Below are 19,415 nucleotides of genomic sequence, written 5' to 3'. Positions count from 1 at the left end.
ACGTGAGGTGTTGCACTTTGGGAGGTCAAAAGTAAGAGGGAAGAATGCAGCTAATGGCCATACCCTTGGTATATGTATATAGGGATCTTGGGGTCAAAGGCCATAGCACCCCTGAAAGTAGCAACACAAGCAGCCAGGGTAGTAAAGAAGGCATAATGTATGTTTGCTTTCATTGGTTGGGGTATTGAATGTAAGTTTCAGAATGCCCTGTTGCAGCTTTATTAAACTTTGATTAGGCCTCACTTGGAATAGTGTGTGTAGTTCTGCTTGCCCTATTGTAGCTAATTTGTGGAAGATATTTCCCTGAATGCTGCCTGATTAAAGGGTATTAACTTTTAGTAGAGATTATACAAACTTGTATTGTTTTCTTTGGAGCATCAGAGGTTGAGGTTAGACAAAGGCAGTATGTTGGCACAGCAGTAGAGTTGCTGCCTTACAGCGACAGAGACCTGGGTTTGATCCTGACTATGGGTGCTGCCTGTACGGGGTTTGTACGTTCTCCCCGTGACCTACGTGGGTTTTCACTGGGATCTCTGGTTTCCTCACACACTCCAAAGGCGTACGGAATTGTAGGTAATTTGGCTTGGTAAAATTGTAAGTTATTCCTAATGTTAACTAGATAGTGTTAATGTGCAGGGATCGCTGGTCAGCACAGACTCAGTGGGCCGGAAGGGCCTGTTTCCACACGGTATTTCTAAACTGAATTAAACAAGAGAGAAATATGTAACATTTATGCACTCTTTCTAATTAATGACATCCATGTGTTGAATCCAAAACCACAAAGTAGTTCTGGTGACCATGTCTAAATGGAGAACGATTTTTGGAAAAGTTCTCATAATTGGCCACAGTATTTTGTTCAAATTTATGATCTAATAGAGTCAGGAATTTATTGCAAACTTTGTGTGCCGCGTAAGGTAAATGACATTGCTTTTATTTGGGCCCGTTATCACCAATGCAGAAAAGTCAAACACTGTTCAAGAAGAATTGGTGAGAGATATTAGTTGACTATATTTAACTGAATTGGCCGGTGAGGAGGAGATTTTGGGACAAAAGGTGATTGGGAATTGTATGATTCACCGTGGATAGTGAACAAAAGCTGTGACGTTTTCAAGGAGATGTTTACACATTGACATATTCTGTTGTGCTGCAGCAAGTAAGAATTTCATTGTCCCATCCGGGACATATGACAATAAAACTCTCTTGACTTGAGATTATGTTATGGAGTGGTGCGGATGAAAGGAAGCAGTAGGGACAAGTTTCAATTGTTCGTGCATCGTGCCCACATGAGAAGGTTTTGCACATCTGGTATGCTTGACACTGCGCAGTCTGAAAAGGTGTGGGGTGATCCTAAAGCAACTTGTGTAAATATTCAGATTTTACATCACAATGAGCTCAACATTTTGTTTCTTTTACCTCTGCATAACTCTTTGTAATAAAATAAGGTGTACTGCTGCAGAAAATATCACACTAAATCTTGGGTATTATGGGGTTGTGCAGTTTAAGATAAAATCATGGGTTTTTCAAAGTAAATGCATTCTACTCCATGTGGTTGTGAAGTTCCCATGGAAGTTTGGTTAATATTTTGCTTTTGCAACAGAAAATCCTTGAGAACTGAAAGTGACGGATGCTTCTTAATTCTAGGACACACAGTTAGTGATCGAGTCTTTCAAATCTGGGTTTGAGCAGCCAGGAGATGTTGAATTTGAGGATTTCAGCCAATCCATGAAAAGGACAGTTTCAGAAAGTAGTCTCTCGAACAACAGACCTGATGGCAAACCAGACTCCAAAAGCGGCAAGTCCAAGGGCAAACTCTGGCCTTTCATCAAGAAAAATAAGGTAAAAGCATTCAGTGTCTAAGTGTGTGAACCTTACAGTAATCATCTCACTTAATAACTCATTATTTTGAGTAATTGATTTAATCTTTTATGACGTTCTTGTGATGGGGTTGGTGGTTTTAATTTGATTGGCCTTCAAATTTACTTCAATTTTTGAAATGTGGTTCTGTTTATTTGTGCTTGTTGTGGTTTGTTATTACTGATTTTTGGTTTATTTTAAAAAAAAGGCATGAATGTGCATGCACTCAACTAACAAGCTCACTATTTTTTTTAACATGTTGCAGCAGCATGTATTATTATATTTTTACTACAAGTCCTTTGGCATGTCTATAACTTTATTAAACTGGTTTATTTAGCAATTTTGTGATGTATTTTCTCAAGGTAGCTATGCCAGCTTATCGTTGTAAAGACTTCTCTTTGAAATTCTGATACATGAATGATATGGTTTGCAGAATGAACCCATCTGAAGGAAACATATCTCAAGGAAGGCATTCTGCAAATTAATTTTGTCAAACAATGTGATTTGCAAATGTACAAATAAAACATAGACCAGTATAATTGAATAATCTTGAAACCTTAAAACTGGGCATAAACATTCGATTATTTTATTTCTAAAGCACCTCACAACTTACTCTGAAGGATTATGCATCGTCTCCATATAGAAAATGTTACAATGTGGCACAATACTTACGAACATCTACAGGAGCTCGCTCACTGGTTACAAGACACCTGGTTATAGGAATCCAATTTTATGCAAATTCACTCTTTTTTTCAAGGTAGGAATATTAGTTGCAGAAGCAAACATCGTCAGGAGTTATAGAATAGGGCGAGCGGCTAGTTAATTCAAAATCCAGCCACACTTCAAAATGAAAACCATTTGCATGTAGCCACCTTACAGTAATCAAACACACTGTAGGAACATAGGCCACCGGATCACAGCGAGGGTTCACTGCAGTGGTTTGGTTTGGATACTGACTAGGCAAATCTCTTCTAAGACTTACAAATACCATATCAAATAATGTAACATTCAATCGTTTCTTAACACCATTGAAACTAGCCAATAGATGTGAAACATTTTTTTTCTGGAACTCAGAGGAAGACAATGTACAAATAAAACATAGACCAATATAATTGAATAATCTTGAAACCTTAAAACTGGGCATAAACATTCGATTATTTTATTTTAAAGCACCTCACAACTTACTCTGAAGGATTATGCATCGTCTCATATGATTGAATTGATTAAAGCTATTCAAACTTTTTTTAAATACTTTTGTTTTCAATAGCAAATACCTTCCTATTTAAAACTCAAAATATATGCAAAGAAACTTAAAACATTGAATTAAATATGTTGGTAATTTTACGGGGAATTAAGTAATGGGCCTGCCCCACTTACATGACGTTTTCGGCGACTGCCGGCACCCGTCATAGGTCGTTATAGGTCGCCAAAAATTTTCAACATGTTGAAAATCCAGCAGAGACAAGAACAAGGTACAACTCTTTGGGCGACCATACAGGCTTCACCCCTCGACGTGTCGTGAGTCGTCTCCTCAGTCGTCCAAAGAGTCGAAGAGTCTTTCTGGTCGCCGCTGAACTTTCAACATGTTGAAATTTTTTGCCAACCTGCAATGACCTATGACGGGCGGCAGTAGTCGCTGAAAAAGTTGCATAAGTGGGAGTGGCCCATAAGTAAACCAGCTTTCTCTCCCTTGATACTCTCCATTTAAAAAAAAATTGTCCTAACCCAAAAGATTGTCTGTTCATTTTGTTTTGTTCTTACCCTCTCTCTCTTCCTGCCCCCCCCCCCCCCCCCCCCCCCCCCCCCCCCCCCCCCCCACTATTCCATCGATCTAAAGAAGGGTCCCAATCTAAAATGTCGCCTGCCTATTCCCTCCGCAGATGCAGCCTGACCCTATGAATGCCACCAACACTTTCTGTTTTGTTTTAGATTACAACGCCTGCAATTTCATGTGATTCTGAATGTAGTCCAGTTATTCTGTGGGATTTGGGAGCTTCAAGCACCCGGTACTGGCTCAGACCCTGGACTAATGAATGTCACCAACTCGTGTTGCTGGAGCTTCACATCTTACAACCTCAACTCAATATACTGTAACTTTCCCCGTGAGTGAGCACAGATGTTTCAACAAGCATTTGAGGATAATCATATTGATGAGCAATAAGGGAGAGAGATCAAAGGTTTCAAAGGTAGTTTATTATCACATGTACCAATTAAGTTACAGTGATATTCGACTTGCCTTACAGTAGCAATGTTACATAATTTTGAGATTTTAAAAATCAAGTCTGCAATTTATCCCATCAGATAAAGCATAACAATAAGTTTAATTTGACACCAAATTCACTTTCATATCTCAAGTATTAAAAAAGTTATGGCCATTTTCATACTCGGAAATTAGCATCTTGTTCCCTATTGATTTTCAATGGACATTACAAAAAAGCTGTGATCTTGGATAGTCAAAAGCCCATTTCTTAAGGAAAGATTAACATTTTTAAATAGCCTAAGTGTCCAAAGATTATTCACAAATAATTCACAATATAACATGATTTTTATATCTAATTTACATTAATTTATAGGTCAAATGGAAGGAATTTAGTGTTCAATTGCTGTAAATAAATGCCCATTTAAATCGGCTTTCTAGTGGGTTCATGTGAACGCGCTGGTTTAGAACGTTCGCATCGCGCTGGATTAGTGCCCTCAAATGCCGAGAAAAATACTGCGGGATATAAAAAGCCCAAAATGAACTACTCGCTATAGATAACTTTAATTATAGGGTTATATATATATGCCCCATTTAATGAAAAAATAAGGTACATACCTTTAATTGTTTGCTTTATAAAACCCTGGGGCTGCGAGAGGTTGCGGAGTGAGATAGTCATTTTAAAATTATTATAACTATTATTCGAGGCCTATAAAACTAATAATACCTTTTGCGACCGGGTCTTGCAGCGATTTTTCGTTAATGATTTACTAGGCTGAACATCTGCGGTTAGAACAGCCTAGTAAAAATCGCGTTTTAAACCCGCCCCCTCCAAACAGCGCCAAAATCGCGGACATGGCTGAGGGCAGATTCCCAATGACGATTCAGGTAGGTTTTGTAACATACCTACTTACCGTTATACTTTAAAAAAAAAAAGCAACAACACACACAACTACATAAAAGTTAACATAAACATCCACCACAGCAGATTCCCCACATTCCTCACTGTGCTGGAAGGCAATAAAGTCTAATATTCTTCCCTCATTATCGTAAATTATTCTAACAATAGTGTTGAAAAATGTTCCATGGCCAACTCTTGTTCATGGACAAAGATGTTCCATGGACCAAGGCTTGAACGATCTGGAATTTTTATCACATTTATTGGTCATTCTAGACCAAGGTGTGAGTTTTTTATAAACAGCCACAAAGAGTTTTGATAATAACGTCCATTCAAAATTGTTTGTTACAGCACATTTTGGAATTTAAATCAACTGGAATAAAAAATAAATGGAATGTTTTGACTTTAGGTGCGTACCACCAAATTAATAGCTGGTACCTAGAATCTTTGTTAAATCGGAATGTCCAGTGAGGCAATCAATTGATTGTTCTCTATCTGTATTTATCAAATATGCATTTGAGCCGTTATATTTTGTATTATACGAGTAAAAAATATGTTGGCATATCTACTAAATTATTCTTCAATAGTTAAGATGTGCATGAATCAATGTTTGCATGTGCTTTCTGTCATTATGGTTTCATTTCATTTCCTCCATGGATTGTCTTGGATGCATTATTGATCAGCAATTTTTAAAATCTTTTATCAATGTTTTTTTATTTGCAATGCCATTGCCTTAATTTGTTTTCATGTGCATTTGTGGTTCTTATTTCTGTTCGCTTTTTTTCTCTTTTATTTTTCCCCTTTTTACATCCATCTCTTACTTGTAGCTTATGTCCCTTTTGACATCTCCTCATCAGCCCCCTCCTCCTCCTCCTTCCTCCACCACACCTTCTGCTGTTCCAAATGGCCCTCAGTCTCCCAAGCAGCAAAAAGAGCCCCTCTCTCACCGCCTGAACGAATTCATGACCTCCAAACCTAAAATCCACTGTTTCAGGAGCCTAAAGCGGGGGGTAAGTTTGCTTTCATCTTTTTGTAGTTCAATGTTGTACTTTGCGTTCCTCTCTTAAAGGATGCGCCTGTGAGAAACTGTCCATGCTGGTTATTGGCTGATGTTGTAGAGCACTTTGCCAATAGAGAATTACCTTTTATTCTCATTCAATATCGTAGTAATGCAACCTAAATTTTGAAATACTATGCTAAAGAATTTCTAAAAAATTGTTATCAATCTAACAATTTTTACACTGACAGTGGGTCGGGTTGCTAACGAGCTTTGGTCCTGAATTTCTGTTAAAAAGAACCAGAGAGGAGACAAAATAGTTTTTACAGAGGGAATTGCAATGAACTGGAATGAAGCACTTGCTCAAAGCTTGGTGGGAGTTGTTTCAATCAGAACTTTCAAAGTTTAATTGAGTGACTATTTGAAGAGCTGAGAAGTCTGGAATTGTAGCAAAAACATCAGGGACTAATTGCTAGGAATGAGCCCAATTGTTTTAACATTCAGGCAATTAATTGGTATGCATTGGGTTAAAAGTAAAAAATTATTATCAACCTTAAAAGGAAATTTCTACAGCAACAAATGTTATTATAGTTGACTTGATCTGGCCACTACTTCCCGGTTCTCTTCGCTGTGTTGATCCCCAAGTATTTAATGTCTGCAGTGTTTGTCCTTAACTTTATTGAACTGGGATCATTTTAATAAAACCCACAGGACTCCCATTCACACTCGGTGTCAAATTTTAATTGTTCAAATATTCCTCTGTTTATTAAGGGCACTGTTTTTGATTTTGAATGTGGTCAAATAGTCAACAAACATTTGCAATTTTTAATAAAATTAAGGGAACCTTGGGGTCTCTTCTAAAAATGGGTCCATATTTTCAATATTTATAAGCAAAACCCCATTATGATGTTTTATTAGAAGGAAATTGATTATGTCTTCATTGAATGACCAGAAATTAGATGTGAAACTTTTAATAGAACACCAAAATATAAATTGCTTAAAGGAGAATTACAACATCTAAATCACATGTGTTTGTTGGAGATTTAAATCCTTTCTGCTCCTTTCAGAATGTTCATCTCCAATAAAAAAGGATAGCTCAATATGCAACATTTTTAAAATGATAAATTTTAAAATATTTTGTATTTACATCCACTAGCCTAGATTTTTTGTGTGATTTATGTGCAATCACCACTTTTAGCAAACAATGTGCTTATTAATCTTTGTATCTCCTGCCAGATTCATAAATTGTACCATGTGACACATGAAAGGCATCTTCTAGCAGAAGGGCTAAAATGGAATCTTAATAAGGGTAGATTAAAGGGAATGGTGTATCGAAAACTTAGGTTGCATTTTGTATTTCCACAAAGGAAGTTTAGGACAAATAGGGCAAGTTGCCAAAGGAAGATAATACATCTTCCCTAGCAACTAATTTGGTTGATGGTTATTTATAGACATGGTTTGCTGTAAATTCATTTATGTCTTGTGAGCAATCAAGTAAAAAAAATGAATTTGGCTTCAATAATGAAGATTTAGAATTAAAAGGGCGGTGAACATAAACTTCAAATATTTTGAATAAAGTATCATTTAATGAACTTAAAACGACAGACTAGTCCATTAAAAATGTGTCCTAAGCTACCTTTTTAATATTAATGTTTCAATTGTGTGAACTTCTATGTATCTGTGAGAGTCAGTATTGAATCGTGTGCAGCGGAAAGCTGTATATTTTTTTTGTTTTATGTTCCTTGTTTCCTTTCTACATTCTCCATTGCATTAAATTATGAGATTTTTCAATTATGAAAATGTGAAGATTTTGATTAGAGCAATTCTCAAATGTATAATGCCTTCAGAATCTAACAAGTAAATTCACAGAAGGTTTTAAAAAAAACGTATTTCCTCAATCAAGGGTCCACACTTTGTTTTGAAATATTACCAAAGACATTTTGAAGAGGTCATTGTCCAAAAATATTATTAAGCTGTAGCCAACCATGTTAAAGGCTAGGGCAGGAAGAAGATCAATTTTGCAGCAATTGCTTAAGATGCCGCAAATGGCTTGGATCAAGAGCATTGGCAGAAGTGGAAGCTTGATTATAGGGATTCAGAGAGGTGTTCCTGATCCCATTGCCACAAATACAGGGGCGTACATCATCTGCAAAGAATTAAGAAAACTAAGGGAAGTCGGGGGTGTCATGGTAGTTTGCATGGACAGAGTGTCAAGGCTTTATTTAGAGGGAAATTAGATAACGGTAACCTTCCAGACGAGGGAGACACTATTAGAGGACAAGGAAGCACTAATGATGGGGCAGGAATGGGAATGATCTGATCAGCAGTTTATTGGGAATAAGGGCATGTGAGAAAGCTAAGAGAAGATTGAGGAAAGATAAACTGGATTCTAGTTTAGAAGAGGATAATTTGCAAAATTAGAAGTTTGTTCAGGTAAGCTTAGGGGGGGAAAGAGTAGGGCTGGAGACAGCTGCTGGGATGTTCTCACTCATAATATTAGATAAGTAAGTCCATTACTCTTTATGCTTGTTATTAGAATTGAGGATGGAAGAAAAGGGGGAGAGGAGTTGAAGCATATGATATTCTTAATATGATACATAGAAATGCTATTGCAAATGGAAACCAAAGGATAAACAGTTTATACTTATCCAAGGTGGATGCAGAAGTAAGAGGGAGGAAGAGGTAAGAGGGATATGAATGGTGAGTGATGAATGGATCCAATTAGAATCGGACCCATTGTCTGATCACATCCCAGTATGAACTGTGCCACATTCTGAACATCCCCAGTGTATTCAAAATTATAATTATTTATTAACAAACACAAGATTCCTATTATTTTATTATATGAAATATCCCTGCAATATTTGGTGTAACTCCTGCATTTATTAAGAAATGAAATGTTTATTCTGTGGAAGGATTGCTCATTTAACTGAAACAACTGAAGGAAAGCATGCCAACTATGTCACTACTGCAAGGAATAAACCATCTCTTGCAAAGTGAAGGCATTTGCTGGATGTAGTTTGTCAGTTTGACTTGATGCCTGTCTGCTATTTTCTGACCCAACCTGCCATGCTAAAGGTACGCTGTTACCCTCTCATGGTTGTGGAAAGTCTTTCACTGTTACGATTCACTCTTTCAGGAATTATATAAAAAAGCCCTTGCTAAAGCAGCGAAAATGATATCTCTTGACCGTGGAGATCAGAGATAAGTAGCTGCTTGTAGAATCTTTAATCAGAGTTGCAGCGTGGCAGGTTAATCTGGTGCCTCTCCCATCTCTGATTGCTGCAGGATGTTGATGTATAATCAGGCCGCCAGTTCATTTATGGCCCATTGCCAGGAACTGCATTTGCTACCTTTTTTTTTTTAACGTAAGTTTGAAACGTAATTATGTGAAAAAGAATAGGGATGTTTGAGCTCATACTTGTACAATCAGGGAAGCTGCTGCATAAACACTGCTGTACCCTGACAACCTTTGTTTTGTTCAAATCTGCTTTCAATCAGTCAGCAGTGTCTCATCGAACTTGGCTCATTAGAAATACTAAATGGTATTCCTGACCTTGATTGTGTTTGGAAAGTTACGAATGTGGTTCAGTTCCAAGTTTCCCTTTCTCATCAGAACTAGGAAAGAAATAACTCAGAGAGAAGTCAATGATATCATCCTGGTTAGAGTAGGGCTACGCAGGAATGGAAATGAGCTGGCCAGCAGTTTATTGGGAACAAAGCCATGTGGGCAAGTTCAGAGAGGGTTGAGGACAGATAAACTGCTTACAGGTTTGGAAGAAGGCAGCTAGGATAATTAGAAGTTTAATCTGGTAAATTTAGGGGGGGGAGGAAGAGTAAGGACAGTCTGAAGAAGGGTTTTGGCCCAAAACGTTGCCTATTTCCTTCGCTCCATAGATGCTGCCGCATCCGCTGAGTTTCTCCAGCACTTTTGTCTACCGTAGAGAAAGGGCAGAGGCAGCTCTCAATTGTAATGTAAGAGAATTTCATCACTCTCAATATTTGCCTTTCGAATTAAGGAAGAGGGGACAGAAGTTCAAACATGGCACCCTTAATATAATATGCAGTTGGAGAGGGAATTGCAGAGGGAAATCAAAGTTTAAATGGTTCATGTTTTACAAGGTAGACATAGAAGAGGGATGGAAGAGGTAAAGAGGCCATGATGGCGAGTGATGAATGGAGATGATCAGATTTGGACCCATTGTCTGATTACATCCCAGTGTGAACTGTGCCACATTTTTGGCATCTTCTATTTGGCTCTCTGGTAATTCAGTTCAGCTTAACCTAGAGATATCTCTGCAATATGGACAAACCACTTTAAAGCAATATCCTTGATTGAGGAAATTCTGTATTAAGGCCAACCCTATATTTTATAGCTTTTACCCTATAAACCTAAAATAGCAGTTAAAAGCTGGTTTTGAACTGCTGGCTGTTAATCCCAATGTATTCTTTTCCACAAATGCAAACCACAGACTCGGTCTCTCTATTTTCACAAAGAACTGATGAAGAGGACATTAGGGAAACCTACTTATGCATATGAGGCGAGGGAATTTGTTGTAAGTCTAAGTATGGTGACCTGCCATACCCTCACCCCTCAGTTACTAGCCCCACTTACACAAGCAATATCATACTTTTGATCTCTACTGCACCATTCTGCATGTATAGTTAATTAATCAGCTTAGAAATGCTTCGAGTCATAACATACAATGTCATAAAAAGCAAATAGATTAAAAAATGTTTAAAGTGGAAGCTAATATGATGTGCATTGGTTGTAATATACTGCATATCAGACATTACACCTATCTTATCTCCTTAAAGGAATGTATTGACCCCAGTTAAATCTGATTTCAATGAGTCATTCCTTTATATTTATGTATTAAAAACATCTTATTCTGCAAGTTCAATTTTTGGGGATAATTTATGATGTAGGGTTTTTTTTATGTGGATCATGGATATTAATAACAGAATGGAAATTGCGTGTAAAACAATGTAAGATTAAGTCAAAGTGTATGCCAGAATGTAGTTGGTTCGAATTCAGATCTGAGAACTGAACAAATTTCATCAGATCATCATTGTGTTGAGCTAAAACATCAAAATGCAGCACAAGACTAAAGCCTGTCCAAGTGTAGTTCTTACATGCAGGGATAAAATCCTATCCCACAGAAAGGAACTCTGGAATAACCGCCTCGCTATTGATCAATACATACGCGCCAACGTTTGAATAAGGTTCTTAACATCTAATTGTAGAGATGATTATCAAAAAGGTCTCCATTTTGCTTCGAATAATGCATGGCAGGTGGAGACCTAAGAAAGTAGAAGAAGAATTAATTTACTCAGAATTCTCCATTGATGTGGGATAAACTGTAAACAAGGCCAATCGATTAATAGAAGCTGTTAGCGATAGCATAGAACAGGGATCACAAAATCTATGAAATGCAGGCAGTAAGAGAGAGAGAATGCTTCAAATGACTAAAGCGTTTGGAAATGTAGAGTTCAAAGATATGCCCTGCAGGGAGAGAAAAACTGAACCTATATCATAGATGGACCAGCCGATGAAGAACTGAAGTGGCAGAGAGCAGGAAGCCCAGGCTAACTCCCTTGAACACAGGTGCTAGACAATGTGAATACTGGGAGTTCTGAATGTAGTGAATCAGATTTTGAGAGGTGAACTGCACTGTAGGTCTGTTTGTATCTTTGGACAGTAGCAAGGGAGGTAATATAAGAGCAGATGTTGTACCCCAAGGAGGGAAATGCTTGGTGGAGAAGGTGGAAAAGCAGCCAGAAATAGCAAAGAGTACAGTGTTTAAGAAGGAACTGCAGATGCTGGAAAATCAAAGGTACACAAAAATGCTGAAGAGTCTCAGTGGGTGCAGCAGCATCTATGGAGCGAAGGAAATAGGCAACGTTTCGGGCCGAAACGTTGCCTATTTCCTTCGCTCCATAGATGCTGCTGCACCCGCTCAGTTTCTCCAGCATTTTTGTGTAGCAAAGAGTACAGTTCCTTCACAGTGAAATGAAAGAGGAGATGAAAATGGATGTGCTGGTGTGATGTTGCTGAAGGTGGCAGTAGATACAGAAGAGGAGCAGTTGAATATGAAATCTGGTGGTTGGAAGACATGGACCAGGAGAACTCTGTCTTTGCTCTGTTAATGAGGAGAGATATTGAGAGCAGATATGCGGGAAATGCAAGCTTTAGTCTCAGGTGGAGAAGTTGTGCAGTGGGAGAATGGGTAAGCAAAATGAGGACATGGCTGGAAGGGAATTGGTTGGGTCTATGTTCAAGGCAAAGACCCCTTGGACCTCAGGCTTGTGATGGAAACTTGGTAGGATTGTGTGTTCCTGGTGACGTTGAACTGGTTGAAAATGGGAATTGGAAACTGTCAAGGTGCAGAAAATTGAATGCAGACATGTTAATGTTCTTTTAATATTTGGATTTATGGATCTTTAGTCTCAACAACTGAGGCCACAATGGAATCCTATCAATTGTATGTTGAGCAATTTCAGACTGTTGCCAATGTTACTTTAACTCCATTGCTCTTGCACTTTTGCTGAATATATACTCCTCTAATTCCTGCTGACTCTGAGAACTTTCATCCCATTTTGATTTTCGAGGTTCAAAGTTTAACAAACTGCACTATTTTCAATTATTAATACAATTGATTGGCATTTAATATAAATTGAATCCTTAACATTTTCCCTGTTTCTGACACATGGACAAGCAAATTTAACATTCACAGAAAATGTGGTTATCAAAACCATGCAGATTTGTTAAATCAGACTGCACCTGTCTGACCAACTCCTCAGCTCTTTCCCTGTAACTGCAATTATTTTTAAAGAATTAATCGCAATGGATTTAACAGATGGCAAAAAACAGTTTGACATGCCCGATATATTGTGCAGCAGTCTTAAAAACAAGCATTAGAATCTGAGATTAAAATAAAATGAATAACTGCAGGTGCTGGAAATCTGAACTAAAAATAAACTGGAAACAATTAACAGGCCAGGCAGCATTTGTAGAAAGAATAACAGAAGTAATACTTCATATCAAAGAATTGTTGTGACAACAGATGACAAGAGAAAGCAAGTTGCAGAGAGGTGGGATGGGGGGTGAAGATGACAATGGGAAAGGTGAAGCAGGTTTGCTGTGTGTTCCATGCTGATCTGTTCATCAATGCAGGTGTAAACACTTTGGTAGTTACACAAAATGTTTACATATACAATGAGCTAGAATTATAGGGAGAGTTTGGATAGGCTGTGAATTTTTTGGTTGGACCATAGGAGGCTGATGAGTGACTTTATAGAGATGTACAAAATCATGAGGGAACTGAGTCTTTTGCTCACGGTGGAGGATTCCAAAACTAGAGGTCATGTGCTTAAGAAGAAAGTGGAGACCTCAGGGGCAACTATTTCCCTTACAAGGTAGTCTGGAATGAGCGGCCAAAAGAAACTATAGAAGCGGATTTAATGGACATTTGGACATGGGCAGGGATGGTTTAGAGGGCTATGCGCCAAATACAGGCTAATGGGAGTAGCACAGTATGGACAAGGTGGGCCAAGGGGCCTGTTTCCGTGCTGTATAGCTGTGTGTTTCTGAGCAGGCAGAACAATAGGTACCAGAGAAGGGATACATTCCAACATGAAATAAAACGGAATCCATGAGTGAATTGACAATTGTAGAAACATAGAAATATTGAAGGTTGGTTTGAACGTGGACATTGTATTCAAAATGTGAAGTAAAAACAGGAAATGCAGTTAATGCTCAGCAGGTCAAATAATAAATATGGAGAGAGGAACAGAAGTGACTTAGAGATCAATGACTATTCATCCAAACTGTCATCTCATAACATGTTGTAGTCGCACCGAGAGCTGCATAGCTTTTTAAACAAAATCTCAATTAATTGAACGCCAGAAGTGCAGAAAAAATGGCAGGTTCTCCAAATTTATTTTCAAAATGAATTGATTTTTTTTTAAATGGAAGTTCCACGGTGGAGATTTTGCAGGTTGGCCTAATACTCTAAAGAAACAACACAAAATTTAGAGTTTGCCTTTTGATGGTATCACCATTCTCACTTTCAGTGAAACAGTTAACTTGATCATTATTGTAGTGACGCACATGTGCGTAAAATGGAACATAATTGAAAAAATACATTACTGCAGTACTAAATCAAAAGGCACCATAAACATGATGAACCTCTTAAGAACTTTGAAAGAGGTCTCCACGTCCAAATTTATTTAAGTATAGTTCTAATTTTAGCTCTGGCATAAAACAAATTTCTGTACCGAGGTAAATATTTGTGTAAGTGGGGTTACTGCCTGGAATTCACAATAACACATGGATTTGTTGCTTCATTGTATGTGTTATTGCATCTTGTGGCTCCAGTTCACATCATAGCTCACTGTGAGTAGATGCTTGCTGAAGCAAATGTAGGCTGAGTACAAAAACCATGTGACTTTTGTTTCTCATTGTTGGTTGGCGTAAGCTTATAAGATCATTCGTGCTTGTTAGGAGATAAACTGTTAAAAAGGAGCTAAATGCGGTGTCTCCCGTTAATTTTCCGAGTTGGTGATTTCATTGGCATGTTTTCAAAACTCCATTAAAATGCATATGTGCATATTTGTTTTAAATGATTCAAAGTGGTAACACACTGCACCATAATATGGAGAGATTTGAACTTTCCTTGTTGAATGGTTTGTGCATTTGAAATCTTCATCTCAGCCACATCGTGAATGGAGGGGAGGCACTTTCTCTTCGGCAAGCGTGGAGAATAAACAACTCACTGAAGCTTCGTTACATATCTTCTGGCCTGGGAGTTGCTGACAAAGGGTATCAAGTGGAAGATCTAAAGAGGGAGAAGGAAAAACAATCAAATCCAACTTCTTTGAATTCAATATGCGTCTGAGACCCTGCATGGATTTTAAGCAGTTAATGCAGGGAAATGAAAACATGAACATTCAGCAAATCTTTTAACTTCTGTCAATAAGATCATTAGCTTTAAATTGAGCATCCAGACTACTGAGTACTTCTCTCATTTAGTGTTTCTCCCACTTCTCAAGTTACTGACACCTAGCTGAAAGTAATAATTTCTAGCTCAAATGAACACTGAGCCTTGCCAGTGAGACACAGAAACCTGCAGCGGGATAATGTCTTTAATGCAATAAAATATTTTATTTCAATTCACTTTGCAAGCAAGACCTGCAAACAGAAATTTATACCAGCCTTTCAATTGCAGAAGGCAGTTTTTTTTAACTGGAGTCATACGGTTATGTTAATTTTTAATTCACAGTGAACATCAAGCATTTAACTATCATTTATCAACTCAAATTGGGAAAATCACACTTTGAGAATACCTCTTGCTTTAATTGTGACATTGGAATGTATTTGATGTGACGGTGTTCAAGAACTGAACGGTAATGAACGGTAATGGAATATTTTTGAAATAGTTGTCCCTATTTGTAAATTATATTTGCACACATTGAGATTACAAATACTCCAGATTGTGCTCTTGCAGATATGTGGCTGCTGAGGTTAGCTTTCTAGTTTAGAGATGAGCGATGCCTCTGGCATCAGCAGGGCCAGGCACCAACATCATTGAGGGTTTCAAAAAAAGGATTGAAAAATTGACCAAGATAACTCCTTTGCTAATTTCCGCATCTTGTTCTTACCGTTACCATTTATCTTTGCACGCAAGTGAGGTTTGGCAATTCAGACCGATTCCAGTTTGTGTTGTGAGGGTGAGTTTTGGAATTTCCATTGTCAGTAATTTAATATCAATCTCAGTTTCAGGGAATGACTATGACTGGAATAGAAGCTTTTGGCCAATCAGATGTATGTTGTGTGAATTGAGCATTGACGTCCCCTCAGCAGAGTGTGGGGGCATCTTTAATACAAAGCAGATTGGGGCTAAATTCTTCATCTCGTGATTGTGAGGAAAAAGGCTGGTGGTGTGCACTAAGGCTGCGTTTTCTTCTTCAGAAAGAAATGCGCACTGACCAACGAACATTTCCGTTTTAATTCTGGGTGAATAAAGAGTGGGTATGAGGCTGATGTCAGCAAGAAAAAGCCAGTGGTTACCCTTTTGAAAGAATAGCAGCACTAATACATGTGAGGCTTGGATAATGGCAGGAGGCGAAAGGTTACTAATAGTGGTTATATCTAGTTTTGGATTAGTTCCGCTGACATGATGCACAATGGTCTGTGAAAAGGCCTTGTCAATGTGTTACATTACAATGTCAATGGCTCCAGTGTTTTACTGTTGTGTTAGGGAACTGTTGTGTTCATTTACTGAAGGTGATGGTCACATATTGAGGATTTCTGGGCAACTGAGTCAACTTGTGCTGTGAAATTGCAAACGGTTCCAGTTCACAGTTTTACTCATAAACGGACCTGACTCGAGTAAATGGGATGCATATCTTCCAAGAAAACTGAAGCTTTAATCAAAGTTAAGGTAACTTGGATTTCAAAAAGCAGATGTACGAATCCCATCTCATTAATCACCCAGTGAAATAGTGCAGCTGAATCGGATTGGATCTTCAATTCATGTTGACACATATCTGGGGATGGATATGTAAGTGAGAAGTGGTTCATAAAGGATGTGTCTAATACAGACTGCAAACTCTTTTGTGAGGGAAAGGAATTCTGTCCTCCTTTTGGAAAACAATGAGATCATCTGCAAGCGACCACTGCCAGAACTCTGGGAAGCACAGCCAAAAGTAAAGTGGAATCAGATTTATGTGACACTTGCAAGTAGAGATATGATTAAATGCAGCCAATGTGAGGAGCATGAAGATATAATTGGTACGATACATTCATAGAAGCAATTCAAGTTAATTTGATCCATCATTGGGAAGCAAATCCCTTGAGACTTCATTGATTCCCTTCATTGTATTGATATCAGTGCTTTGATCGTTCAGTTGATGCCATCAGCTGTCTCTGTCAAGAGGTCCTTTCATGTATATAACAACATTTCAGCCAGAGAATCGGGAGGAACCTGAGGAGGAAAGGGAGAAATGAAATGAAACTTGCCTGTGTGAATATAGCCGTCAAAGCTGTCAGATATTTCACCAGTGATGGATTCTCCTTTTAGGATATTAATTCACCTTTGAATTTTAGTAATTTTAGGCGAAAAGTAATTGAAAATTTGTTGCTTGTCCTAGGGTTGCTATATAAATGCATCCTTTTCCCCAAACAAACGCACCAACATTAGTAATATTTGATAGTAATGTAAATAGTTTTACATGAATCTTAGGAAGTATTTTATTTTAATTTTCAAATAAATTGAACCCAGTTTAAATAGTTAGTGGTGAGATAATATCCACAGATTAACATTAATTTGAATATTTACCAAGCTTTGCAAATTTAATTTTCTTCTCTGAATAATGACTGTGACAGATTCAGCCATTTCTTATCCACTCAAGGACATCTGGGTTTCAGTTATTTTCTGATCTTTTGATTTTGTTAAAAGGTTCGATTGTAAATAGTTGTTTCAACGCATGACCTTCTATCAATTCTTCTGAAGACCTCATTTAAATTAAAACATAGCCATCTTGAGAAGCGTAGCATGATTTATATGATTCGGTTGAAGTTTATTGAATGTTAGAAGTGTGCAATGTACAAAATAACTCATTCAGTTTGTTCTCGACCAAAAAGAAGTAAGTATCCTTTTTATTGTTTCATTTGGAACATTTTGAAGCATTGTAACAGAATTTTTAAGAATCAATTTTAGATTTCAATTTAATGAGACGAGTTTATAGTTTTAGAGTGCAGAGAGAATGCATTAAATATAAGGCTTTCATGTCTGTGTCATGCATAACAGTAGATGTCTGTTAGAAAAGCAGATGTTGCTTGTTCATTGTGTCAGGCCAAGGTTCATAAGGAAGCCATTCTGCAATGTGATTGGAGTGTAAAAATATCTGAGATACCAAATCATATTTCCTGTGATTATTTATTTTATTTCTTTAGTTTTAAATGATATATCATTGACCTTGAGCTTATGGAAAATAAAAATATTTGTCCAGCTCATATATACATCAAAGTATTTTTAAAAGGCAGGTATTTGACTGTAAAAGTTACTAAATTATTTTTAATTCATTGCAGCCATTTTTTTTCTGAGGTGCTTTATATATCAGAACGAGCCAATGCCTACCATACTGATAGTCTAGTTCCAATGGCTCTGACAACCAAACCACAATCACTGTACTGATGCACTTGACTCTTAAAAACTGAAAGTTCAATTGAGCTCACTTGCAGGGCTGCCGGTCACGGAACTGGGCTCTGCAGTAAATACTTCTTGCTTTAGCTAAGCTGGTGATTCAACATAGTGCAACAAGGTGCTCTATCACCCTGACTCAGTTTTGTAATTTGATTGCCAATGAGCAGAGGGAAAATCCATCAGCTCACATTTCATGTGGTTGAAACTTTAATTGATTTTTCTTTACATTTTTCTGGGGCTTTTCTTTCCATTATTAGAATATCTGCATCTATGTTGCTTGTAAAGAAGGGGAATAATACTGAAATCTGTACAGTGTCAGAAACAATATCCCAATTTCAATCATTTCTTACAGAATGCAATAAAATGCACAGATATTTATTGGGCCATTCAGAAGGTCAAAGTTGAAGGTTCACAGCACAAAAAACACAACCAATCCGTTCAACCAGTCCATGCGATAATTATACTCCAACCTCTTCATCTTCCCTTTGTTAGCATTACCCTGCTTTCCAGCCTTGTTTTAAATGCAGCTTTATCATTTGCTCAAACCATTCCTTCCACTAATACCACGTTCTGAATTTAAAAAATGACTATAAAATATGACATGACTCTATAACTGTATACGTTAATTAAATACACATTAAACACCAGATTTTCACGTTGGGAATTCCCTTCACTTGAAGACAACAGTGGAAACTCCCAGTTAGACACAAAATGCTGGAGTAACTCAGCGGGACAGGCAGCATCTCTGGAGAGAAGGAATGGGTGACCTTGCGGGTCGGGACCCTTCTTCAAACTCCAGTCTGCAGAAGGGTCTCAACCCGAAACATCACCCATTCCTTCTCTCCAGAGATGGCGCCTGTTACGCTGAGTTACTCCAGCATTTTGTGACTATCTTCAATTTAAACCAGCATCTCCAGTTCCTTCCTACACAGGAAACCTCCAGGCAGTTCCATGTGGAACCCAGCTAGTCAATGGGATATTGGTCTCATGATTAGGAGCACCCTCAGTATTGTGGGACGGTGGCAGAGTGATAGCGTAGCTGTCTTACAGCGCCAGAGACCCAGATTCGATCCTCAATATAGGTGCCGTCTGTACAGAATTTGTACATTTTCCTTGGGTGCTGTGGTTTCCTCCCACATTCCAAAGATGTACAGGTTTGTAGGTTAATTGGCTTCGGTAAAATTACCCCTAGTGTATAGGATAGTCCTAGTGTACAGCGATCGCTAGTCGCCAATACCTCGGTGGACCAGGGCCTGTTTC

At 37.9% G+C, this 19,415-nt stretch overlaps 1 protein-coding gene across 7 annotated transcripts in view; it reads left to right on the top strand.

Moving 5' to 3' along the window:
- The window catches only part of LOC129711982 (formin-binding protein 1), a 148,149-nt gene that overhangs the window by 96,788 nt on the left and 31,946 nt on the right, over positions 1-19,415 (top strand). For 4 of the 7 annotated variants that reach the window (XM_055660076.1, XM_055660077.1, XM_055660075.1 and 1 more), the window contains exons 9-10: positions 1,642-1,836; positions 5,777-5,959. In XM_055660076.1, the coding sequence (XP_055516051.1) occupies positions 1,642-1,836; positions 5,777-5,959 (378 nt within the window). The remainder of the gene's footprint in view (positions 1-1,641; positions 1,837-5,776; positions 5,960-19,415) is intronic. The other 3 variants (XM_055660080.1, XM_055660079.1, XM_055660081.1) reach the window with 2 other exon arrangements.

The sequence above is a fragment of the Leucoraja erinacea genome, chromosome 31, assembly GCF_028641065.1.
Source record: "Leucoraja erinacea ecotype New England chromosome 31, Leri_hhj_1, whole genome shotgun sequence".
NCBI classification, from domain to species: domain Eukaryota; kingdom Metazoa; phylum Chordata; class Chondrichthyes; order Rajiformes; family Rajidae; genus Leucoraja; species Leucoraja erinaceus.
Note: the sequence above shows the minus strand (reverse complement) of the source record. Positions and strands in the feature narration are given on the sequence as shown.